This window comes from Aythya fuligula, chromosome 4, assembly GCF_009819795.1.
Source record: "Aythya fuligula isolate bAytFul2 chromosome 4, bAytFul2.pri, whole genome shotgun sequence".
Classification (NCBI taxonomy): Eukaryota; Metazoa; Chordata; class Aves; order Anseriformes; family Anatidae; genus Aythya; species Aythya fuligula.
Window position 1 is genome coordinate 72826855 of NC_045562.1, and position 27241 is coordinate 72854095.

The following is a 27241-nucleotide window of genomic DNA, read 5'->3' on the forward strand; positions in this document are numbered from 1 at the left end:
TAAGATGCAATTATAAGAAATTCAGCACTGTAAACACCAAGTGAGGCCAACATTGTAATGAGAAGAAAGAGAGATATTTCCGTATTTTCTACCACTAAAATACCTTCTACTTCTAAAAGCTAAGAGAAAAAAAGCCTGTACAATACGCTTTTATGTTCAACTCCATGCTATTCTAGGCATTTGCTTCTGTACAAAGGCAGTTGCAGCCTGAGTGACTCAGGTGCTGCAAGCACCAACTGAGCAGTAAAGACAAAGAACCTCTCGCACAGCAGGTCTTCAGCTGTTTAATTATTTACAGTAAAAACTAATACTTCGAATTCAACCTGAAAAGCTCTCAGTATAGACAATGGACTCTGCTTTAGTGTCCTTCAGAGACAACCTATTTAAAAAGATGATGTGATTCTGCATCAAGTCTCATTTTCCAGAGGGGCTGAGATGTAGTAACACCTTGGATTTCATTCCAGAGGCCACCCTATGGGTGATCAAGGCTAATCCTATATTAAGAAGTATGGATTCAATGGAGTATGGATCCAAACAGTAAGTACTGCGGACCCCACATTTGCACTACCCTAATTTGATTTTTATTCAGTGTAGGTGTGCTTTGCAACCATGGAATGAAATTCCCATAATGTTAAGAGTACATTTAACATGCTCCTAGATAGAGCAGATCTTACAGGATCACCCAAAAGATCAAGTTCATATGTTGTAAAACTACTCAATAACGTGAACCAAAACATGGCAAGTGGGAGCAACTGAAGTTTGACTTTGAAAGTGCACTCCTGATCCAAACAAATATATCACGTTAATACAGTTGCAACTAACCTGCTATTGGCAAGGCTGCCAATAGCGAAGGACATGTGTGAAAAAAGACTGGCTTCGTAGACACATAAGAATGAAATAAAACGGCATTGTGATTACTTCTAACTGTAAAGCAGGTTTCCATCTAACTACTGAAGGAATTTTACAAGTAGTTATAAAAAAACAAAGCGCAATTTGATCCCTCTGTAGTAATTTAAAATAAACTAAGGAACTAAGTTAATATTTCCTATCTTATTTTTAGGTTCTGTAATTATACTCCTAAATTTATTTATACTACTTCTATTGTGAAATAGATTTTTTCTTCTGTATAGATCATAATAATAGACCTCAGTGTAAAATGAGTCTCCTTTCTCTTTCAGACAACGAATAAAATCTCCCCTTTCCAAATAAGAGAGATTTCCTCCCTTTCCTTTAGCTTACTAAATGTAATAATACCAACAAAAATTAATTTTAAAAGTGGCTTATGGAATAAGAGAATCATCTCAGATAAATTCAGTCTTTCATGGCATGCACACGAACAATTATTGCCTGAAAATAATTGTGTCAGAAGCTCTAAAAGGTTTGCAAGTTCTTTTTTTTGTTATTGTTTTTAATAATTCCTCAATAAGTTTTACAACCTGAATTAAAGGGGTGTGTGAGAATTAAGAAATTATTAGATAAAAATATTATAAAGACTGTCTTTTATAGCTTAATATCTACCCTTTCATTGTATATTCCGATTCAACATTAGATATCTGGATGGGAATGCTAAGAAGAGATTCAAACTGAAATTAATATATATATGTATATTTTTTTTTCCTATAGAAAATAAGCTTCTGACTCAGCAAACTCTGCTTTATGTAAATTTATAGATGTGAATTTTCCCAGTTAACTCATAAGGATAATGAATCAATTTATGTGCTTTAGTTCTCTGCCTGGGTAAGAAGCACCACATTTAGCTCCATAAATAAGTTAATTGTCTGAATGTAAAAAATGCATTTTCCCAATCTGGATAAGCAGAATTCATTAGCTCATATCATACATGGAGAGGAATGTGGTAGTGATACAACTGCGAAAGTAACCTGGATGTTTCTAAGGAGACCGTGAAGCCTGAATGCTGATCAGCTTTCCAAGCTAGTGCTTAACGTAACAGTAAGATGGCACTGAAAGAAGTGAATTTAAAATGGTGCTTTCTGCTTAGCCAAAAATCTTATTCAGTATGGAAAACCTCATAGCAACCTCAGTGGGACAGATCTGATGTCCCACTTTTACCCAGGAAGGGGGTCCTGGAAGCCAGAACTCCGGGCAGGTGACAGTAGAAAATGGGTCTGCAGAAGAACCCAGCTCATGATTGCCTCTTATGAAATAGTTTAAATGTCTGATGGGATTAAAAGACTGATATGTACTTAGAAGAGGCTCTTGTCCTAAGAAAAGTTTAGCAACAGCTGTTACAGACTAAAGAACTAGATAGTCAAAGGAAAAAGAGAGATCTTTTACTATGCAGATCTTGTGTTTCCATCCTGATCTGGAAAATACCCCAAATGTCTCACATCCAGAAACAGGGTATGTTTGCCCCCGTCATCAAACATGCCTATAATTCAAGCTACCTGAGATTAGCTCTGGGTATGGGAATAGGATTTGTTTTGCAGTTATAAATATAAATCTGTCAAAAGCTTTTTTAATATATAATGGCAGGTGACTAAAATGAAGCTATTTGGGAGTGCTCTAACTGCCTGAAGTCTTTCATGAGTACTATACTACATTCACAACCTGAAGTGAGGCAGTTTTCTCTGGGATTTTCACAGTAACTTCATTTGTACGTTGCTTTCTTCAGGACAGATTCAAGGAAAATTGGGTTTCATATAAAAACTTAAATTGGGATGTCCAAAACATATGTATCTAATATATATCTATGTATTTTTTTGAAATCTTAGACTACGGACTACATTAAAAAGCAAGACACACACATCTACTCTCACAATTATCATGCTGTTTTGCCTTTTTTTTTTTTTTATAGATGCTTAAGCAAATTGAATCAACTGGTTAGTCAACACTGAAATGACACATTCTTTAGTTCAGTAAACATTCAAAACCATCTTTGCAGATGCTCACTGGAGCAGCAAGATAATTTATTTATTCATTTAGATTTTAACCAGACTTACCTCATATCCTAGGCAGCACACATACATTAAGAAAACAAAAACATTCTACACAAACTTTGAAAATCTTGGCAAAATAATGGTATTACTACGGAAAGAGTTCTACAGTTTACATCTGTGATTCTGTGATTCTATGATCTACAGGCAGCTGTGATAAAATCATCTTTTAGGTGATTAATAAAATAATTTTTGTTTGTCCCCTAAAATAACCTCACCCCTTTGCTTTAAAATACTTTTCCAGTGCACATACTTTTATTTTATGCTTGTTTCAATGTCAAGCTCTTCTGGCTTATTATGAAACAGGGCTGAGCCCAAGTAGCTTTTCTATTCCTCTCATCCAGTGTGATACTTTCCTTTAAGTTCCAACTTTTATTTCCCGGGTGCCTTACATACCCTTATCATCAGAACAGCTTTCCTGATGTCACGAACTCCATCATAAACCAAGCGGGAGGCATCTATGAACTCATTCTCTTCAAATGGCTGTGGGACATTCGCACTCAATGCTTCAATGGCAACCTCAACTTGTTCAGCAAAACGTGGCATAACTAGATTAAACAAAATGAAAGGCAGCAAGATTAGACACCTCCTTCTGTGAACATTCTCCCCCTGCCCTTGGGCATAAATACTTTCCAGTAGGCTTGGTACATCTTGTTGTCACAACTTCAAGACATAGGAAGGCACACAGAGTGGGTTTATACTGACTCTATATGTACAGAGCTCTGACACATTTTCTGATAGCAAGAAAACAGCCATCTTCACATACTTGCCTCCAAGTGCACGATGAAGAATGTAAAACTTCCTTTTAAAAGACTGCAAGTTATCTGACCCATCAGGAGGATATTTTTAAAACCTTTAAATACTTTTAAACTTAAACTTAGAATGAACACAGTACAGTATTTATACCAAATGATCAAAGGAAAATGTAGCCAATATACCTACCAATTTAGACCAGCTAACTGTATTCTAGCTCATATTGTATAATAAAAATCGCATAAGGGACAAAACACTTTTAGCATGAAAAAGCTAGCAAATTACTTTTCTGAAGGTCTATAAAATGACATTTGATTTCTTTATTATTATCTTGTATGTATTGTAAAAAATAGCCACAGATTTAAGGTAATGGTATTATATGGAGTGGTGCTTCATGAATATGTATCTTAAAACAATTATTTATCTTATATAAATATTTTAAATGCTTTCCCTGGTGTAACTATAATACCAGAGGCTTTTCTTCAAATTTTATATAGGATTCTTTTGTACATATAATCACTGGCATTATTCTGAAAGAGAAACATTTCCCGTATCAGTCCTCTAACAGCTTAAACACAAATCCTACCACAGGAACATAGACATCAAATCTCGCTAATTATAATGCAGTTACATTATACTTAGGCATTCCAATGGTTTTATATTAATATTTCAGGGCTGGAGTCAGGACCTTGGTCCAGAATCCTTTAAGGTTAATTTTTACAAATGTCAAAGAACGTGGGTCAAGCTTAATGTTTATAGATAGCTATCATTTCCTCATATTTGCATATTTTTTTGCTATTTGCTTTCTTTGAGCATATAGGTGTCCAATTCATGTATCAATTGGTTTAGTTTTTGGCACTATAATAGAAAGAATGGGAAAAGATTTCTAACTCAAACAATCACCTTTGTTGTTGTTGTTATATTGTCTTTCTTTTCCATCTTTTCCCTATACCCTATTTTAATAAACTTTCTGGTAGCCTGATGCTAAACGATAGGAAGTGGGAAATTTCTAGTGCTATTTTTATCAGCAGCAGTGACAATCTTTCCTAGGAAGTAAACTTTCATTGTGTCAGGAAACCACATTTTCTTCTTGAATGAATGTCCTTAAATCTATTTTACTCATAATGAAAACAGTATGTTTTATGCATCTTACTTAACATCTGTTTTAAAGTAAAAACAGAAATAAACAAACAAATAAAAAACACTATGATTCAAGACTGGTTTACATTTTGAAGGACTGGCAGCCACTACAAGCTCAACCCTTCTGGCATTTCAGTGTCTCACTAAATGTTGTTTCTTAAAGAGGGGCCTTTTAAACAGATTAATCTATTCGAATCTTGTTTATGCCAGCTTTATGTATGTTTGCTCATGTACACAGATGAAAGAACTGAATTGCATCTTTCATGCAAATAATGTTCAGTAAGTTGAGTAAGTGTTTGGGATATATTGGGGGAAATAGGGAAAAGTGATGGTGACAATAGACTTCAAAAATTAAACATTAACAAGACATCGCTAAGCCAAGGGGAAATATTTTAAGTAGAAAGGGAGTTTGAGAAAACTTGAAGTTCTGAATGGAGTATTAAGAAGTGCATATTTAAAATTATCTTAATTTACACTCAAAAGTGTAGTAGGAGTCTAATGCGATTGTATAAAGAAGTCCAACCTGAAAATCAAAAAGCAAACATTAGAAATATCATGAAAATAAGTAAACATTAAGAATAAAAGAAAGAAATTATTTAGGGTCATAGGGATAATACAAGCAAACATAGAGATACAAAAATGGCAGCAAAAGAAAAGGCAAAGAGACATAATATTTAGGGTCCTTAAATTTCTGTCTAGAATTTCCTAAAAAGCAGACGTGATCAGGTATTTAACTCAAATAATAGCAAACGCTACAGACCTGAATTAGGAAAGGGTATTTATCTACATAAACATTTGTATTTATCAAAGTATCTTAAAGTAAACAGAGCAGAGTGAAATTTACCCTGCATTTCTTAAGAAAATAATCAAATCAATTTCTGTATCATCTTTGAGAACTCAAGAATAACAATAACAATGAATGTTCTGGGGATTAAGAAAAAGAAGCATCTATTTTTAGAAAGGCAAAGAAGGAAGAAAGAATTATAGGATATTCTGCTTAATTTCAGTACCCAGAAAGAAATGAAACACATTGTAAAGCAGTAATGTTTAATTATCTTGTAATTAATGAGCAGATGTTGGACAGGCAACATATTTGTCATAAATAGGTTGCATCAAAACATTACAACATCTTTTTTTTTTTTTTTTTTTTTTTTTTGACAGGGCAGCTAAATAGCGGGTAGGGAGAAGCAGTAGACATGATACAGCTTGACTTTGGTAAAATTTTTGACATGCTCACACAAGACACTCTTAGAAACAAAACAAGGGAAATATAAATTAAATTACTACATGTTGGACATGGAAGTCATGAGAAAAGGAATCTCAAAGAACAATTACCTGTGACATGCTGTCAGACCAGGAAGATATGTCAAGTGCATTCTTGCAATATGTCTAACAGTGTGATGTGATTGTAAAAGAAAATGGCAATCTGTAATTATTACAATATATAAAGAAGAGGCTTGAGAAGATATATTGTGAAATCATGATCTATGTCAGTATGGCTCCAGTTCAGTATTACATCCATTTTTTCTTAGAACCCATCTTTAAGATTTTTCTACAGCTTGTACAAGAAAGGTGAGAAAATGTTTTTAAGAAAAGCATTTTTTGTTGCATCCAGACTTATATTTCTATGTTTATGTAACATAATTTATTCCAAATAATACAGAATGCTCCTATACTCTTTATCTGAAATCTATTTCTCAATCACAGATTCACAGAATGGTTGATGTTGGAAGGGACCTCCAGAGATCATCTAGTCCAACCCCCCTGCTCAAGCACAGTCACCTAGAGCATGTTACACAGGATTGCATCCAGGAGGGCTCTGAATATCTCCAAATAAGGAGACTCCACAACCTCTCTGAGCAGCCTGTTCCAGCACTCTATCACCCAAACTGTAAAGATGTTCTTCCTTATATGGCAATGAAACTTCCTGTTCAATTTATATCCGTTACCTCTTGTCCTATCACTGTCCACCACTAAGAAGAGTTTGGCCCCATCCACTTTACATTGTTCCCTCAGGTATTTGCAGAAGTTGATAAGATCCTATTTTCAATCAATCTCCTATTTTCTGGGCTAAACAGGCCCAGCTCGCTTAGCCTTTCCTCATAAGACAGATGCTCCAATCCCTTAACCACCTTTGTGGCTCTATGCTAGACCCTCTCTAGAAGTTCTATGTTCCTCTTGTACTGGGAAGCCCAGAACTGCACACAATACTCCAGGTGTGGCCTCACCAGGAGTAGAGGGGGAGGATCACCTCCCTCAACCTGCTCTCCACACTCCTCCTGATGCCAGCTAGGATCCCATTGGCCTTCTTGGCCACAAGGGCACATTGCTGTCTCATGGTTAACTTGTTGTCCACCACAAACCCCAGGAAGATATAGAAGTGAAACATTTTAAGTGATTATTTATTTGCTAAATCAGAACTCCTCCCAGTACCATGGAAATAGGCACTCAAATATTTAATAGGCAGCTATAGGGTCTTTGTTCAGCACCACATCCAGCAAAATATGCTATGGGAGAAACACTCCTCACCAGAAATAAACATTTAATTTCTGAAAGACATTTTAAATTCATATATGACTTTCCTAGTACAATGCTATTGGACTTACTACTACACTTTTCTTGAAATGGATACGCAAGAATAGGGACAGATCAAAGCAGAACCCAGTTGTCAAAGGATAATAGGATCTTCCTTTTTTTTTTTTTCCATATTCTCTCTGTATAGGATTTTATCTCCTTCTAGCTAACTGTCAAAGTCCTTCAACTCAGTCAGCCTTATACCTATAAGGTCCTGGGCTGAAGCTCTACAGATCATTTTTCTCACTGTGCCACTGAAAAATGCCAACCGAAATGGCTCCATTGATTATTTCACGAAGCAGCAATAGTAGATTCGTAAACATCAGGTCCTGGGAGAGGAGATGGAGATTTACAGTTTGTTCATTTCGGTGACCACATATTCATTCTTGACCACATGTATTATTACTATGGTGACTGCTGACTGCATGTGAAAGATTCTTTCAACAATTTTGACCTTGCAGATCTGGCTACAGTTTAGTCCTTAATTTATATTATTACCCGCAAACATTATCTGCCTTTTAAAAATGGAAATAGCTATTAAACTACATTATGAACCATTTCCTTGCCAATCATATTTTTATCATTGCTTACTTCTGATTAGATAAGCATGAAAAAACATCTTAAACTAATAAGATACTATTTCTTAAAGTTTCTCTAAATTGTCATTTGATGCAGTAAAGTTTTTGGAAATTGAGTTAAGAACTGTGTTATTCTCCAGCAAAGGTTATTGGTCCACATTTGAGGAGACCCATGATGGCGATGTATGGGGAATACCTAATTCAGTTGTACTCACAAAACCACCAGTCTTTTTTATCTGTTATTTACTGGACAAAGAGGGATATTGTTAGGCTGACTGTAGAGGAGTTACAAGCAGAATTCAGACAGAGACACCAAATCTGTATCTGGAGTTGACACTTGTAAATGCATCAGGTGATGGTTCATTTATTACATTGAGAGACATTGGCTATTAATTTTAAATTCAAAAGTAAATCAGTACTTTGGGGGAAAAACTAAATACTAGTTTCTTAGTTTGAGCTGTGGTCTTGACAACAGCTATATATACACTAAGACTGAAAAATGTGATCCATTAACATTTCTTGGTCTAACTACATGAACTGAATCAGGCACCTGCATAAATGTTGACAGAATCAGGTCCCAAGTTAATAGCAACATTTCTAATTTACTGATGGCCTCATCATGCTAACAAATAAAAATTTTAAAGCTTTTCTGTACTTGAATTTTCAGTGGCACTGAATGTAAGATCATTGCCAACAAAATCTACGTTGAACTGTTGCTGAGTTGCTAGGTTGGACACCAACCTCTGGGGAATACCATCAGTGATCAGTCTCCAGCTGGATTTCACTCTGTTCACTACCACTCTCTGGGCCGAGCTTTCCAGACAGTTTTCAACTCAGGAAAGTGTGTGTGCCCAAGCCATGCACTGCCAGCTTTTCCAGGAGAATACTGTGGGAGACCATGTCAAAGGCTTTGCTGAAGTCTAGGTAGACTACGTCAGCAGCCTTTCCCTCATCCACCAGGTGGGTTACCTGGTCATAGGAGATGAGGCTGGTTAATTAATTTCATTAATTTTGTCATCCTTATCTTGAACTTCTACTTCCGGAAGATGTTTAAGTTGTGGAGATCAAAGCTGAAACAACTATTTGGGGCATTAAATGAATATCCTCCTTAACATACAGGCTAATGTCTTAAACACTGATTTGAGTGATATTGTACACAGAAAAGGTTTCTGTGCCCACCTGTCCATATTGATGAAACATTTTTTTCTGACACAATGAATTAGCTCAGAGCCTTCCTGTCAGTGCAAATAATGTAGTTTAAATTGTTCCTTTTACCTAGAGAAATTAAATAAAATTATCTTTTATTGTCATCTTTCTGATACAGAAACTCCCCTACTCTCACCTGACAAACCAGCTTTTTCCTTTTGGCAAATTTTGCTTCTGTCTGTTCACTTGTTAAACAATATATTATACAAAATCAACCACAGTGCTGACCCCTGAAGCATTACAGGATTTATTTTTTTGCCTGCTGAGAAATGGTCATTAATGCTTTGCTTCTGCCTTGTAAACCAGTTCTTAATCCATCAAAGACTTTAACATACACTCCATGGTTACCCATTTTCCAAACAGCTGTGTGTGAACAACTTTATGAAAAGCCTTTAAAAATCCAAATCAGTTACATTATATTCCCCTTTAGTATTATACTCCATTTTAAAACTCTAAAAGTGCAGAGAAAAAGAAACAATATTGAAAGTTTTAGACACCATGGTGATTTAATCATCTCTTATGTGTCTCATTTAATTGTTTTGTAATATATCCTGCATGATTTCTCACTGTATTTCTCCACATATTGAAGATGGACACTCTGGTTAAAAATTCTTTGAATCAAACCAAGTACTTCGTTGAAATATGAATGTGATGTTGGGTATACACTGGTCCTTTTGTAAAATACATTTTCTTTAAATAATGCATTAAATGTTTTTTGTTGGTGATACCTTGATCTCTGGATTTCAGTTCAGCAAAATTTTAAAGAAAATGCTGCAGTGCTTTGCAGAATAAAAGCCATAATTTCATAAGAGTCCTTGGATAAATGATCTCATATTGTCAGGATGATGGCATCCAGAAGTTGTATTATAACCACCTAAAACTCACATAAAACATGAATTTAACATCATTCCCTTTTATAATAGTCTCCATTTTAGAATTTTTAGCTCTCTCTCAGAGTCAATCTGCTTTTTTTTTTTTTTTTTTTTAAATGACAGATATGCTTAAATTCATCTTCTTGCTTCTACATTTTATTTCATTGTTTCGTTTCATATCACTGCTGAAAAATCCATCTTTACCACGTTTTAGTATTAGCTTTGATAACATCATTGAGCTGCTTTTGCCTAGTGATAAATATCTTTAAAGTTTGTCCTACTCACACTGATAAAACTCTCACAGGCTTATTGCTGAATTGCCAGGAGAGCTGATTTTAAACTTCAGTCCATTTTGATAAAGACAAAATAAAGAATTTGAGTTAAAATAGAAGTCGGCGAGTGACCTACTTAAAACCAACTTGACAGTTAGCAGGTTACTAGGATATTTCTAAAACATGCTCAAAGATGAAAATCACATTTCTGGTCTGAATCAGATGGTAGATGATTTCAAAATTTCCACTGTCATTCACAGGAGCTTTTAACCCAAATACTAAATACTTCATAACCCAAATACGGCATCTTCCCACGTGCTTTCCAGACATCCCAATGCAAACTGAAAAGAAAAAAAAAAAAAAAAAAAAAAAAAAAAAAAGCTATTGGAAAGTTTTCCACAGCCCTTTCCAGACAGTTCTTGCTCCACTTGTTTGGAAACTCATGCTTCTTCCCTTCAGTTGTTACAACTTCTCAAGCAATTGCTGAGTAGACCTTGATCTCCTCTGTATTAAAGGCAATGGAATATTTCTGGTAGGCTTTGGTCACTGCTGGGACAGGGTGCTTAGCAGTATGAAAGATCTTAATATTTAAACAGAAATCATGTTTTGTCTTCTTTTACTCCCTTGCACTGCTTTTTGCCTCTTTCTTTCCTTTTACCTTTCCTTTCTCCTTCCTTTTCCTTTCCACCCTTCTCTCTTTCATACTGTGTTCAGCCATATGCAGCAGAATTATATTTTATGTATTTTCCTGAATTCTTTAACTTCACATTTATCTACAAATGCTAAATAAATGCTGATGGTAAATAGCAAGGAAAAATTCAACAGGAGCCATCAGCACATACCTGCCTGCCAATCCTTGGGCTTTGTCTGGCCCTAGTTTCTCTCACTGGGTCTAATCTCCAGTTGTAGACTGATAGCCCAGCCTGGCCCCAGCCCATCCCTGTCTCCACAGGGATGTCCAGAGCAGGGGCTGCTCCGGGAAACTACTGGCCCTTGCTCTTTAGAAAACCAAGCTAAAGATATTAGGAAAACTTCACCGTGGTCCAAACAAAATAAAAACAAACAAACAAAAATGAAACCCCGAAGCATTGGTTTACTCCTGCAGACAATTAACATCCACTGAAATCTGTGTTTTGTCTTTGTTCCAAGCAAGCCCTGTTGACTCAGTGGTTTTATAGTTTTCATCTTGGATTTATAAGAATGTCAGCAAATGAGAGACAAGCTTTTATTTTGTTTTTAAAGGAAAATAAAACTACCCAATTTAAAAAAGACATTAACCAATACCTCACTATGTAATACTACTCTCAGAGACGATAATCTAGCCTCTAACAAGTAGCTGGCTATAAAGTCAGTGGGTTAGTCAAGCACAGCCAAGAAAGCACTGAAACACTGGAAAAAAAACACAGCAATATATTTTAAAGGAGGTGTAGGCTGTAAATTAAAACAACAGACAAATAAAACTTCAAGGTGAAACCAGTTATTAAACGAAGATTTGCATGGTTGCATTTTCTCAAAACCTATTAACATCACTTAAATAAAGATAAACTTTCTTCCACCAAAAAACATTAGCAACATGTTTTTCTTTCAAAAAAAGTGTGTCTGTATTTCTTCACTATCTGTGGATCAAACCCACTACTCACTTAACTATGAGACCCCTTGAAAGGGAGGTTTACAAGTTAAGAGAAGTGTTCCTTTCCTGAACTGATAGTTAAAAGTAAATAATAATTATAAAAGAAATATGTTCTGCTTATTTCCCTTCAATTGTTATTCAACTAAATTTTCCCCAGCTTTCCAAAGCACTTCATTTAAAAATAAATAAATGTTCAATTAAAAATAAAGAGGGAGAAAAAAAAAAGGATAAGATGTTTATAATTGTGTTTCTTACTGAGATTTTGATAGGTGGAGCATGACTAAATAAATCACTCATCATTTGTGACTGTTTGATAAAATCTGCACTGGATCTCAAGCTAATGACTAGAATAAATATATAAATATAAGTATGCATTCATAGATACCCACATACATATCTGTACAGATGCATGTGTAGACTGAAACCAGTTTGGGGGAAGAGGACAGGAATATAAATGAGAAAGACAGAGAATGGCATAGAATGGTTTAAATACCATTTTCAGCACTTTATCCTAGGGTCACAAAATGAGTTAATAAAGTTTACCTTTTTTAATTATCAATCACAGAGAAACAATCATTAATCCCTTTGTGAAAGGTCTAAAAAGCTGCAAATAGAAAGAGTACTGTATTGTGTAGTGTAGCTTGGCTTTTTCTCTTTTTGGTTTATTACTCACAAGTTCACTTACATTTTACTAAGTACAAAATAAGTAATAACTTTGAGAAACAGTTACTCAGTTTTACACATTGAGTCTGGCATTAATAAATTGATGTTATCAAGACGCACTTAGTTCAGAGCTTCTAAAACTTAGTTATAAATCAAGTTATATCAAACAACGTTAAATACAGAATGTAAGCATTCCCTGTGCCTATTGTTGGTTTATTTAATTGTGTTGTAACTGACAGCTTCTCCTTTGAAAAATAATAGTAAATGTTTTTCCATAACATTAGGTCAGAAATATTAGCTGAATAAAAAGTCTGAAAAGATGTATTTTTTTTACTTTATAAATAAATGCTATTGTTAAAGGAGAGATTTTGAAGAATTCTTCCTATCAAATGGAGAGGTTACCACAGAGTACAACAAAATATTTTACTGTAACAAACCAGATTACTTTCTTTCAGTTACCTCATAATAGCAGTTCATAAACTTTCACAGCTAAGTTAAATTTCCAGTACTCATTTCATTGATCTCTCATTGATTACATAAAAAATAGGGGGAGTAATGACTGTTTTCTGATCCCCTTTTGCTTCTTCCACATGAAAAACCTCTGAGACTCTTAAATAGCATCATTAAACTTTGAGGAAGAAAAGAGGCAAGCTTTATTGCATTATCTTCAAGCTGTACAGAAAAAAATTTGACCCTCTACATTCTGCCAGAACTGATGTGAACATGATTGTTGCATAGGAAATAGCTGTGTAACAGCTGTACACAAATGGAGCATGTACCATAGGCTGGAGATTACAGTTCTGATTTCCAGACTCTTCCCAGAAATGTGTCTCTGCAGCTCACAGCAGAGTCTATGAAAGTTAGTTTCTACAAGTGAACCTACAGTGTGTGTGGTGTGTGTGTGTGTGTGTGTGTTCAAGGCAAAGCTTTCTGGTCATAGGCACAATTGCAAGAATCCATGTTTCAGATATAATGTACAATATATCAAAAAGAAAAGCCAGAAAAAGAAAGAATACGTGATTCTTGGTTTTGCAATTTACCTGTGGAAATAGGGCTTGGAGTTAGTCCTTGAGCTCAAAGACAATTAGGTGGGGACAACAATAATACAACAACCAATATTAAATCATTCTTTTATCTCATTTTGCTGACTTCTGTTCTAAGAGCTGCCAGTCACAGAGGCTGCCAGTGCTACAATAGTTTTTGCTTTTTTATCTCACAGGGACCTGTTTGTTTTGTCTGGCATTACATTTGCCACATCTTGAACTGGTGCATTCTTACTTGGTCCTTCTAAAATAATATTGAGTATTTTAAAGCCTAGAGCAGATAGATAGGGGACGATCTGTTCAGCCATTTTCGGGCATCTACACTACATGCATCTTTATAATAGCTGGTCCTTTGTACCACAAGTGGAGATCTAGTCCATAAAGTCAATGAAATCCGAAGTATGATCCATCTGAACAAAATCCTTTGCTTTCAGATGAGAGCTCTTGATAGTACTGCCTGCACTGAACAATTCAGCTGCACACAGCAATAGATAATATTGAGTATAAAGGAGTCTAAAATGACCAGCGTAGATGTAATCAAACTTGATGTAATCACTTAGATGAATCCAATCTCTGGTTTCTGAAGGCAAAAACAGGTTACAATCTTTTTTTTTTTTTCTTTTTTTCTTTTCCCAATCTATCTATCCATGTAATCTAACAGACTTTTATATTTTTTCAATCAGATAATATATTTTCAGTTGCTCAAATGTATTTTCAATGAAAAATTGTTCTGTTTAGAAACACTTCAGTCACCAGCAAGTACATTCACCTGCGCAGACCACAGAGTAATGTTTGTAATGATTTTCTAGAGACACACAAAACATAATCAACAGACTCAGTTCTTGAAGAAAAGGCTGTGTATTATTTACTGAAATACACTGCAGCTTTGATAAAGTAGACTATCTTTGATGGGTCACTGAATCTCTTCTCTTATACAGCTCTTGTCAATACGACTGCTGCAGTAGCACGGCGTAGAGAATAACAAAAGCACTCATTGTCATTAATTTGTTTGTTTAGATTTCATTTTCAAGCTCAGATTCCCCTCTGAGTTACAGATTTCAGAAAATTAACTGAAGGTCTTAAGTGACTTAATATTGAACAATATTTCAAATAAACTTACCAGTTTCAGAGAGCAGTTTGGTAGCTTCCAGTACCTTCTCAGTATAAACTCCTGTTTCATAGTTTTCCATCTCTGCATTAATGATGTGAATAACTCTGGCTGCACGGCCCCGGATGGCCCCAGCAGTTCTGTCTAGGGTATCAACATCCCCCTCTTGCAGAGCAATCACACACTTATTCACATCTTCTAGAATATGATTTTCTGGAAAGTAGGAAAAAAGATAAAACAAATATAAGTCTCATTTCATTTCATTCTTTGCAAAGCTTACTGATTTGAGTAAATGACAAACAGCAATACATTAAAAAATGATATTTATCTTATGCAACGTCTATCTTTAAAAGGTAGTGGGCTATGTCCCCTTAACTATGCTGAGAGTACCAACCTATAATTATTTGAAAAGTTGTCATATTAATTTCAAACATCGCATAAATGGTAATGACAACATAATAAAAATCACTGCAAAAAGGAGCATGATCAGATATTATGCAGATACTTTAATAAGCAGTTGGGCAATTTTCTGAAGATGAATTTACCCATTTCTATAAACATTTAATATGTATGCTTCGTTTGTGCCTAAATAAGTTAGAAAAGAAAATGAACCATTTTGAAAAGGCAACAGCAAATAGCCTTTTGCTCTTGCGATAGCCTCCCAGCAAATAGCAGGGAGTCTGTGCACGAGCAGTTCATCTCTGCAGATCCATGCCATCTGCACTGAGATTAAAGTGTGGATTTCTCATGACACATAGTATAATCATACGTGACTGTGCATATTCTGAAATAACAGTTGACTACAGTGAGTCTGCTCAGATGATGGTATACCAATTGGGCTTATGGAAACCTTGGGAGCTGCACTGGTTTTTCGTGGCTCAGAATCGGGCCATCTACTTTTCACATGCTGCAGCATCGTAGTTTGTCTGATATTCTCACAGATACCGTGGAAGGATGAAGCTGATTCTGACTAGCTCAGACATCGTTTCCCTCCAGCCAGTACAGTTAAAAATGATTTTAATAATAAAACCATGACTGAATTTCTTATTTTGAGCTAACTCACTCTAAGAAACTCTGAAACTCTAAACAGCAACATGCTTTTTCTGCCACAGCCACCAGGAAACTGAAAATAAAATGCTGTTCTTTTAAAATAAAATCAATCAGGTCATCAACTACTTTTAGTTAATTATCCTTTGCCACAAAAATAGTGACATACTAAGCTCCACTGCTAAAAATCCCAATGTTGGACCATTTGAGGGTTCCAGAAATGTTTTACCTAATGTTGAATTTTAAACTGCAACAACTCTGAATGAAAACTGGAAGTCCTCTGTGCTGTTAATCAGAGTCATTTGAAAGGCAAAACTCTCCATCCACATTAAAAAAAAAAAAATGTTTTCTTGAAATATTTATTTGCTACTTCCTCCTAACCATTGCCATTTGCTTTACAGTGTCATGGCCAAATTTTGTCCCGCAAGAAGTACTTTCTGAACATGAACAGGCACTATGCTTGGAATACAAAGTAATTTATTAAAACTGTGGCCATCCCTCTCATCCTTCTTTTGATAGCCACTGTATTAATAAAACATGCCATCAGCTGTGACACTCAATATGAAGGGGAGGAAGTGTCATTTCATGAGATACGTTTAATCAGACACCAGGCCATTTTTGATGCTTCACTGGTTTAACAACTGAAAATAAAACTGCTCTGCGTAATCTAAGGCTTCCAAGCTTAGAGCTAGCAGTGACAGGCTTTCTGGATGCATTAGATGTTTTCTTATTTTTAAAAATATATATACAAATATATATCTGTGGACAGTATTAGAAAGAAATCTAAAACCAATAAATATACTAACTTCCCATCTGCCTTGGAAAGTTTGGATCTAAAGCCAGTTATTCTGAGTCAAGGCTACATCAACATAGGTGTTATGAGAAAATATGACCTGAGAAAAACAAAAAATAAAAATGTCATCTATTTAAATAACTTCTGGTTTTATGAATACAAGTGTTTGGAGTGAATAACAGTCCCCAAACAAATAATGAAATGGCTATTCAGAGCATGTTTCCCATCTCCTCACTATGTGGACTGGGTCTGCAGTTTACATCTTGCTCTGCCCTTTCCTTGCAGAACTAGGTCTGCTGAAAAGTGTTTGTATCCTCAGATAAAAACCTACCATTCTGAAGTACCCTTTTATTCTGAGAGTTCATTTTCTTGTCATGGCTTACGGTAAACACTCTAGCAGTGGTCTTGAACAGTGGAGTGTAGTTATACTTAAACAAACCACTTCCTTGTTTCTGATAATAGTGGGATACAACCAAACAAAATGAAGAGCAAAGTGAAAAAGAATTTTATCCCCTGAAAAAGAATATAAATATATATATTTTTTTGTCCAAAGATATTTAACTTTATTTGGAAATTAAGGAAATGTCAAGGAAAACACCACAGAGAGAAACAAAATTAAACTATCTCCTGTTTGGCTTTTCCATGAGGTTAGTTTGCTGCAAACTAACCTTGGCACTCCACAACCCTATTCACAAAAAATAAACTCTTTCAAACTGGCATAGGAAAATGATTTTTCTGCAGCAGATACTTAATCCAGGACATGCAGCACTTGTAATTATAGTATTTAGTGTACATGACTTTACCATAACAATACACTCTGCTACAGGTTGCAGAACTTTACAAGGAGGATGGAGAAAAGATAGTGGCTCAAAAAAGTCAACGTCCCTCCCTTGTCCACCCTTTCTCTACATAAGGACTAAAATACTTTGTCTGTTTTTGTAAAAGAGTTTGTTTCACATTATAGTCCTTCCAAAAGAGTTTAGAGAGCTGCGCAGATTTGCTATTATTACTGCTACTTTTCCACCTGGATGCATTGCTGCACCAATAGCAGTGGGACCCAGAAATGCTTTCTAACTCTTCCGAAATATTCACAGTGGTCATGTCCTGACAATGTGCCTAGATGAGCCTCATACACAGCATCTGCTTATTTCCTTTCTTCCTGTCCATGTTCAGAGCCTGGTGATTTGGTATGGAAGTTCAAGGGGTCAGGATTGTGTGGTACATCTTCCACACTGCTTAGACAGCTGATCCGAGCAAGGCTACAAAATAAAGTAAGGAAAGTTCATCTTTCCTCCTCATGAATACAACTGCATGAGGACTCTGACAGTTTTTACAAATACTGTCCCACTTTTCACAAGTCAGTAATATATTTTCAAAAGGTGGCCAAAATTTTACTTTGTGACGGAGCTGAAACTACAATTCTCTGTAGAAATAGAGGCACATATAGGATGCTATTTTCTGGGAGACAAAAAGCCAACCATTGCTATCAAGGACTAATTGGCATAGCTTGGTTGCTCCCATCAGGTGCAGAAGATCAGCAGTCCAATAAGGATGGGATAATACAATAATGATCCTTTAGTAATTATAGCTTTTCTCTTCTCTGACCCATTACTTTAATTTAGCAATGAAGTTTTAGAAGACTCCCTTGATCCCAGTACCTGAAACAGAGAGAAAATCATCCACTGAAGTGATGTCATCAACAGCTTCGGTGAGAACTCGCACTTGTTTCTCCCACTGATCTTTAAAGACATCCATGTTGTCCTGTGCTACTTTGCTTTGGGGTCTGGCAGCCAATGTGAGTGCAGCATTTATTACCTGTTATTCAAAATCATGTGTTACAAAGGGTGGCAACAATTTTCACAAGGTAGAGAATAGACACTAAGATTAAATACACTTAAAAATACAGCATTACACCCCATTCAACACCTATGTCTCAAGATATGAAATTTTTCCCAGTTTGTACAAAGCAGGCAACAGTTTAATGACAAAGGCAAAGCTATAATGTTTTTCCTGTCTCAGCTACCTGATGCTTTTTAATACCGAAAGAGTTTTTGATCACTTGTTAGCACAAATCTTGCTTACCTGTGGGCACAAACTATCAATCTGTGTTGCTGCCATCCGCACTAACTTCACACCTTCTTCATTGTTTGAGATTGAACAGGCCAGATTTGCAACCTACAATGAAATCAGCAGAATAAAAATCAAGTTTGAGGCAAATGAGCCATTTCATACCTTTTTCTCTATTTATTGAGCCTTAGCTAGAATGAAAGAATTGTATACAAGAGGCATGATCCAGGATCTTCTGTATTGATGAAAAACTGACATAGATTATTTCCTAACTAGCAAAACTGAACTAGTCATCTTCTTCATTAGATTTTTCGAGAAATATTCCCTTGCTGTCAAGTGCATTGCATCCTCCTCTAGAGCCCGAGAATAATCTTCTGAGAAATCATATGGAGAATGTAGAGCAGTATCTAAACAATTACCTATACAGTTTCCTTTTATTAACTGTGTCCATTATGAACAATGGTAAACAGATTGATCTATACACTTTTCATTTTTGCAAAATTAATTTTGACGTCCTAACACATGGTATGCTTTGAGACAACATAAACAAAACTCTGACATTTTTACTGATACTGTGAAATGACATTTATCTTGAGTATCCAATTATTTCAGATCTCCATGGTATTAAGAATGCTAAAATTACCTGAATTCTCAAGTGGACCTATTTGTTTGTATGTGACTGTGTACCCTAGAGTAAAATGTCCATCAGCAAGTATCATAACTTGGCCAGTTAAAATGTCTCTTGAAAGCCTCATTGTGTAAAGTATGCTTAAAGATCTCCTTTAAAATTGTAGGAGTACACATGTGTTTTCTCTGGCACAGTTTTGGGAAGTCTGAACCTCATAAGACTGAAGGCTGTTTGGAGATGAAGGCAGGAGAGACTCAGAGGGACACCTAAATGAGATCTAGCAATCAGCACATGCCTCCAGACACCACAGAGCTGAATCTTTGCAGCTTACATACAAGCTGCAGAATATGTCCTCACAGCCCCTACAGTACTTCTTTCAAAAAAAAAAAAAAATCCATCCCCTAAAGCTGTGTGCCAAGTCCACGAATCTGCCATGGGTTTTCAAAACAGCAATTCATTTCACAGTGCACATAATTATGTTCATCAGTGAGGTTTAAATCACAAAGATACATTCTGGGAGGGGGAATACATATTTTTCTTTTAATCATCGGAAAGTATGGCTCTTAATTCTCATCTACATTAAAACAAACTTATAAAATTTTAAATATGCTTCCTTGATATTATTCACTGTGCCTGAAGGCATAACTATCAGTTGGAAATGATTCATGAATTAGTTCAAATACCCCCATCTTTCCAATTTTCCTCCAGTCTCCCCTTGTGGTATTAATCTGTTCTCGTCTCTAGTGCACATCGCCACATTAGCCCTGGTCCATCTGTTCTTCATAGAACCTATTTCACTTCACAGTTATGTGGAACGTGGTTTGCATATATCACAGTGCCAAAGCTCAGGGAAGAAAAGAACCTAAGGCTTCAAAAAATCTTGCAGGCATTTCCTAGTCAAGTTTTCATCAAAATGTTGTGATTTTTATTTTCATTCCATGGTGAGACAAATGACTTAGTCTGTTTGTTAACAGCCTTACAGCGCTCATGTCAAAAACATTCTCCAAAGCTGACATCTTCCAATTAATTTACCATTTTCTGTAGTCCCTTCTTTGTGCACATCAAACAGACCACTTCAATCTTCATGAGAAACAAAAGCTAAGCAGGATAATAATTAGAATGCAGTAACACGAGTGGAAATTACAGACCTTAAAACTAGCAAATGTTACTAAGTTCAGCCAAAGCTATCTTCCTGTATTTAAAATAAGTGCTTTTTAGATTGCCCTTTCATTTTGTGATTATCATGATGAAAATCTGTCCTACGGCTCCAGATGCATGGTATATCTTACTTTTTCTCAGATAGCAGTGAGATATGAGACTGAAAGAGGCTGGGTGTCATGAAATGGCAATCAAACTATTAAGCAGTTCTTTTCCTTTGAGGTATCTTGAAGGAAAACTTTGCAGACCAAAGTCCATGAAAAACAAACAAACAAACAAACAAAAAAAACCACACATTTATTCTCTGTCTCTGATAATTATTCTTTCAATAGAATCTGGTAAGGTAATGTTTGGATATTGTAAAGTGTCCTGATTTTCCAAGAAAGGATAGAGAGATAACTTGAGAAAAGTTTTTCTCCCTTTCTGAAAAAAAATAATAATTTAGAGTTCAAAATAGTATTTTGGTTGCTGTTATCAGTACAGAAGGAGTACAAATATGGCGACATTAATTATGCACCAAAAGTGCATTACAGTTATCTGCTTCAAAAAGAATATATTGATAGGTATCATGTATAATCCTAATCTAAATAGATTCTGTGGCTTATTTTAAATCTTGTTTAAATATAGCCCTTTATCATCAACAGTCAGAAAGCAATACTACTTTCACAATTCATCTGGGAGTATACCAGCCTGTACCATGGGAAGATCTGATTATGTCAAATAAGCATAGAGATAAGCAAATCCTACAAAGGTAGATGCAATCTCGATAAAATTGAATTTAGCACTACAAATCAGAACTACTATGACTTTACCCAAAACTTATTTTTGAAATGTGGCAAGAAATAGATACTACTTGCTAAAGCTAATAATTTGGTGCCATCATTTATGCCTGGATCTGTGAAGCTATACACGTTTTAAGTGAACCCAATCACAAAATATTACGCTATTTAATTACTTTTGATCGCCTTTGTTATTATGTATATAATCAAGTTACCATCAAGATTTTTGGCAAGACAAGGCCCATATGCATGCTGAGTCCATAGAGACCACGAGGTAATTCAACAACTTTAGTCTACTTCAAATTCAACAGCTCCAGATACTTTTCCTACCTATGACCAAAAAAGCTTAGACCCAATTCCAACACACTGAACTGAGATATCAGGTGCTAGACTGATCTCTGAATAATGACAAAAGGAGAAAGGCACTTCCAGAGATTGTTCCAGATCTTTGGTAGACTATCTAATCCTCTAGATGTGTCTAGTTTATTGTTTAATAATAGTTAACTGGCCTTGGGGATTGCTGAAAGTAGTATTACTAAAATAAAAGACTTTTTACTGGTACACTATAATTGTTTTGCATCTGGATATTTAACACAGCACGTATTGTGAAGAATTCAAACTTTTCAAGGTTGGGAATTCATTTAATATGCTACTCCAAAGATCTAGTGTTGGATGGAGCAGATAACTTGGAAAGGAAATTAATAAGGGTGTATGTTATCATAGCTGCCAATTTGCCAAAACCTTGATTTGACAGCCTTTACCTTTATGCTTCAAGCATTCAGTTTCCACTGAAGCACTAAAGAATTTTATAAGAGGCTGTGGAAGTAACCAGGTGGTTCTTTATTTATTTGTTTTTTTGTTCATTGCTGTTTACTAAGTTCCTTGAGCAGATAGAATTCACTGATTGCCTGAAGAGAACTTAAGTTTGTATTAAGATCATTGTGGAATATCTGAAGAGTATGTACATGAATGAACACATTTTAAATACTAATATCAATGAACTGTGAATCATCCTTGAAATGCGTGGGGGAACTTAATAACAGTGAGACTGCTGTATAGAAAAACACTATTGTCCAGAATTTCAGATCTGCTAAGCTACTTCTACACCATCAAAACAATTGCTAAACACCTTAAACCTGTCCTACAAGAGCATGGGAAAGTAGTGAACAAGAAAATAAACACTACAGCTCTCATTATATTGCATTTTTCTGCAATCACCAAGGCCACTGAATGAATCCTAGAACTGGGGAGGTGGAAAAGTGAATTACTAACTCCTTCATACTAATTTCCTATCACTAGCACTGATAGCCCAAGATGCAAACCTGCAGCTTGTTAGGTGTCTATCTTTAATCACTCAAATTAGTTTCAATTATTTAAAATATATATCCCTACAAAATGTATTTGCATGTATTTGATTGTATTTCAGCCTCAAGCAGTTTCCTGCATTAAGTAAAATACAGCAGATAAAGGTGGGATGGAAGGACTTCACCTCTACTGTTGTTAAAAGGACACACCAAGGATAGGATTTATTCTCAAAGTAGACTTACATGGTAGCTGGAAGTGTAACTACTGCATGGGTAGGCAATGCCTACAATATTTTTTCTGTAGCTGGCATGGGTAATACATGCCATCATCTACAGTCAAGACTTGACTACAGTCAAGATAGCACAAACATCAGTGTAGATGAGCTATTTCTCATGGCTCCATGCACTCAGTTGAAGTTTGGAATAATGACTTTTCATTGCCTTTCCCACTTGTACTACATCAAAGACAGGAAAAGTTCTGCTATAAATTTGCACTCTAAATTATAAAAGTAATCAAGGATATTTTATACCAATTTATGTTATTTTTACACTGATGAGAATTAGGTGTAGCTATCTTTAGTTGTGTTTTTAAACTATACTACTTCCAATTTTGACATGAGCTTGTTGTACTATTAAATGTAATTATGATTATCAATATATACAGTCCTCTTATTCAATACATCAAAAGATCATAAATTCAAAGATTTAACATGGCCACTGTGAATTCAATGCAAGCAAAAAGGAAAGCAAAGAAATCCATTGCTTAGAGTAAAAAAAAGAAAAAAAATGAAAGAAAAAAAAAGTATATACTACAGAAAAGCAGCAATATCTACACAAATGCTACAGAATATTGCAACTAATGTATGTAGTCAATTTTTCAATTTCTTTTATTCTTTTTTTTTGCAACAGTTTGATTAGAAAGAACAAGACAAAAAAAGCTCTATCCAGCTTCCTCAACCATTGAACCATCTCAAGGCAAAGAATGAAAGAATGCAATCTATTTACATCTTAATTCTGTACATTATTTATAAATATATATATATATTGCTTTTGTAATGCGCCTTTTCTATTTAAGTTATTTCATTTTCCACTTTAGTTAACTGATAGAAACAATGGAAGAAAACTTACAGCAAGTTATTCTCTTTCCCTAAAATAGGGTTACTTAAGCCCAAGACACAATCAAACTTATCTGTCTACACCACGTACTTGAGAAACTGAAATTGTCCAGGCTACTTAGTTTGAGTTGAAAGTTGTTTCAGTAAGACTTTAATATTCACAGTGAACTAAAGCCAAGAAAATAATCAGCTATCATGTTTCACCTGAGGAGCACTAACTTGCTGAACCATGATATCTTGACTACCTTTCATTATTTATCCATCTTAGTAGTTTATCCAAATATTGTTATGATCTCTGAATCCTTCAAAATTTTGACATATATTAATGTTGGTGGTACTGCTGGAGGCAGCCCAGTGATATTCTTGGAGCCACAACAAATATTCGCTAAACAAGAGCACAGAGTTACAGCTAAGTTATCCAAGACTTTCAAATTACTCATCTTTACTGTATTCGCTCAAGCATTATATTATAAGCAAAACTCATATTCATCACTAGACAGGATGTTTTTGCACATACACAAACAAGTGCCAACAGTCAAAATGTCACAGAGTACATATTGCAGCAGTTTCTTCCTCCTCATGGACTGCAGTGCCAATTTGTATTACGCTGAAAATACTACACTGTGGTCTCTTTCTAAGGACCTATTCCACTGGTATGGGCGAAACTCATACTGGATAATATGGCCAGTTGCCCATCACTAATATAAATCAATCATGTGGTCTTACCTAAATACAAGATACATTTTTAATTCACAAGTATTTACAAATTTAAGTGTATGCACAGATGTAAAAATTGCATTTCTTTTGTAAATTACAGATGATCTAATTAACTTAATTTGATGCTTGTTCTGAAAATTTTTTAATACCTAAACCTCAACATATTTAATATAAACTATTCACACATTAACAATGTTCTGTTCGTATCTAAACAGGTTGGTAACAGCAGGATGTTAGAAAGTTACTGAGAATTTAAAGCACAACATCTGAATGTTTTATTTCATAACAAATCTGCTGTCCATGGAACCTATGAAAAACTCCTTTCACTTCTCAAAAGGTCAATGACATATTCACTTGTACTTATTACCGGAATAAGGCCTTACATCACATGCACAAACTTTCTTGAGACTTCTTCCACATCAGGCTGAAAAACCCTTTGGAGATTTCTGCCTTTGGTAAAGTTCAAAACAACTCTGACTTGGAGAAATTCAGTGTGTCTTGGAGAGAGATTTTTTAAAGAAACTTACAAATCGTAGATGCCTAATGTGTACTGAAGGCTCAATTCAAAATGCAAAAATCCCTGCTTCAGACAATTTCAGTGAAATGTTATTATTCCCATCTGAGTACCTTTAATTTTCTAAGACAAGTTTGGTACATGCCATGCCAATTTTCTATAGGATGAAATAGAAAGGAGATCAATTATGAAGCACCTTGAAAAATCCTTCTGATTTACATTTTTCATAACTGAAAGAAAAAAATCCCATTCAATTATAGAATTGCAATAAAGAATACAGGGAATAGATACTGTATTATATCAGATCCTTTACTTCAAAGTTACACAATAATAATAATAATTTTAAATATGAATCTAAAAAAACATTCAACAACAGTTCGGTATTGACCCTTCTTTATTCCTTTCTTTTTCTAAAGTAGAATTTGACCATACAAGCGTAAATAGATCAAGTTTCTACACAGCATTGATGAGCCCCAACTGTGATAAATACACCTGACTGGTTCAAATGTCTTCTAAAACAAGAGGGGTAATCACTAGATGTGTTTGGAGTGTGATGCTAGTGTGTATGTGTGATTTTAGACTAATTTTCTAGGTCATGGCTATTTCTCAGAAGGGTCAACCCAAGCATTCTCTGTGGACAACAGGGAAAAACAAACTTACTATAGAAAAGACAGATGATTGTTTCAAAGCATTTTTCCAATTTGAACTTGAAAAAAATAATCTGGAAAGCTCTTGAGGTTTATTTATAAAATTATTTAAGCAATGCTGTTGGGCACTTGGAGAACTGCCAGAACTATCAACGCACATCATCAGCTGGAGTAAACAGCTGTTCCAGTTACCATAAATGAAGTCCCATTCTCACAATTAAAAGTCTGGGCACACCTTTGTTAGATGTTCTGTGTTCAACTATGTCTTTAAATAGACCAGAATTTGAGGAATTTAGAAAAGTGGGTTGGCATATTACTTCCCAGAGCTGAAATTAATAGAAATATTTCCTTCTTTGACAGCAAACTCCTGTGGGAATTGCATAAGATCCTCACACTTTTTCTAAAGAGTATGCTTCTGAGGCATTCAGCTGGAATGCAACTAATTGGTAGTCAGTTATAATGGGAAACCCAAATACCTGCCACTTGGCCAGCACGACAGGCAATGAAGACAGCAGAAAAGGGCTTCTCTCCAGAGAGTGTATGTTACAGGGCTAGGAAGCACTCAGCTTCAGGTGATGTGGCTCTCTCCCTTCAAAGATTTGTTTGCTATACTGATGCTATTTCTGAATTATTTTTGCATATTCTTACACTGCTTCTGAGTATCTGTTGCTGAAGTTACAAACAGCTGTGGCAACCCATGAAGAATAAGAGCAGGTCTTAGTCTCAAAAATACTGTTAAGACCAGATTACTGCTTTATTTTAACTGGTATGCTTTAGCAACAAAGCACTGCACTGGTGAAACGCAGTCCTACAAGAAAGCAGCTGACAGCTGTAAGTAATCTGTTGTCTATCTATTCATGTGGGGCATGAAACATAGTTTTGTGGCTTAGACAAGGATAACACAACTGCTCAGTTTTGGTAGTATGCCTTCAATTAATTAATTTAATTTAGTGATTTTTATGAGTTACAGGTATAACTGTATTTTACCTTGGTATGATACATGTTTATTTTCTTCCTTTCACAAAAAGAGAATATTAACATCCAAGAATTCCTTTCATGAAAGTCAGAGACCAACAACCTACCTTGACATTCCCTTGCCTCTGTTAGCATGATCAGGTTATTTTTCTACTTCATTTGACAATAGGTAAAGCTTTTTTTTTCTTTTTAAATCCATAATTTGGTATTCATACTAGCAAGGAATGCAGAGGAATACCAAAAACCATACCAACATTTCTGCAATAAAAGACAATAGAAGCCTTAACCAACGGTAGCTTTTATGCTCTAAAATATGCAAGAAGGCCTGTTATGAATGTAATGAATCATGAACACTGTATACTGAAATACTCAAAGGATGAGGGGGCAGTTGGTGTCCTATAGAAACAAGATTAACAAGACTGCAATGTATATGAGTGGATCCCATAAAGCTGTTTTGATAACTTACTACTGCTTGATAACTTACCACTGGCACTACTATAATTAATAGATATTAATAGCAAGTAGTTACCAAAGCAATCTATCTAATAACTGTCCACTATTTTGGCAAACCATTCAGTGACCCTGGAACAGGGATACATGCTTGACTAGGCTGTGATAATTAAAAATTAGTTGCATTATTAGGAAGCTATACTTAGAATGTTGTTGAAGAAAAGAAGGGGATTGCAGTAGGAATTCAAAAAAGT

General features: G+C 35.3%; 1 protein-coding gene across 5 annotated transcripts in view; it reads right to left on the reverse strand.

Annotated features, from left to right (window-relative positions):
* The window catches only part of CTNNA2 (catenin alpha 2), a 484674-nt gene that overhangs the window by 43098 nt on the left and 414335 nt on the right, over nt 1–27241 (reverse strand). For all 5 annotated transcript variants that reach the window (XM_032186536.1, XM_032186537.1, XM_032186538.1 and 2 more), the window contains 4 exons: nt 18716–18808; nt 18292–18448; nt 14806–15006; nt 3351–3502 (listed from right to left, as the gene is read on the reverse strand). In XM_032186536.1, coding sequence (XP_032042427.1) covers nt 3351–3502; nt 14806–15006; nt 18292–18448; nt 18716–18808 — 603 coding nt within the window. The remainder of the gene's footprint in view (nt 1–3350; nt 3503–14805; nt 15007–18291; nt 18449–18715; nt 18809–27241) is intronic.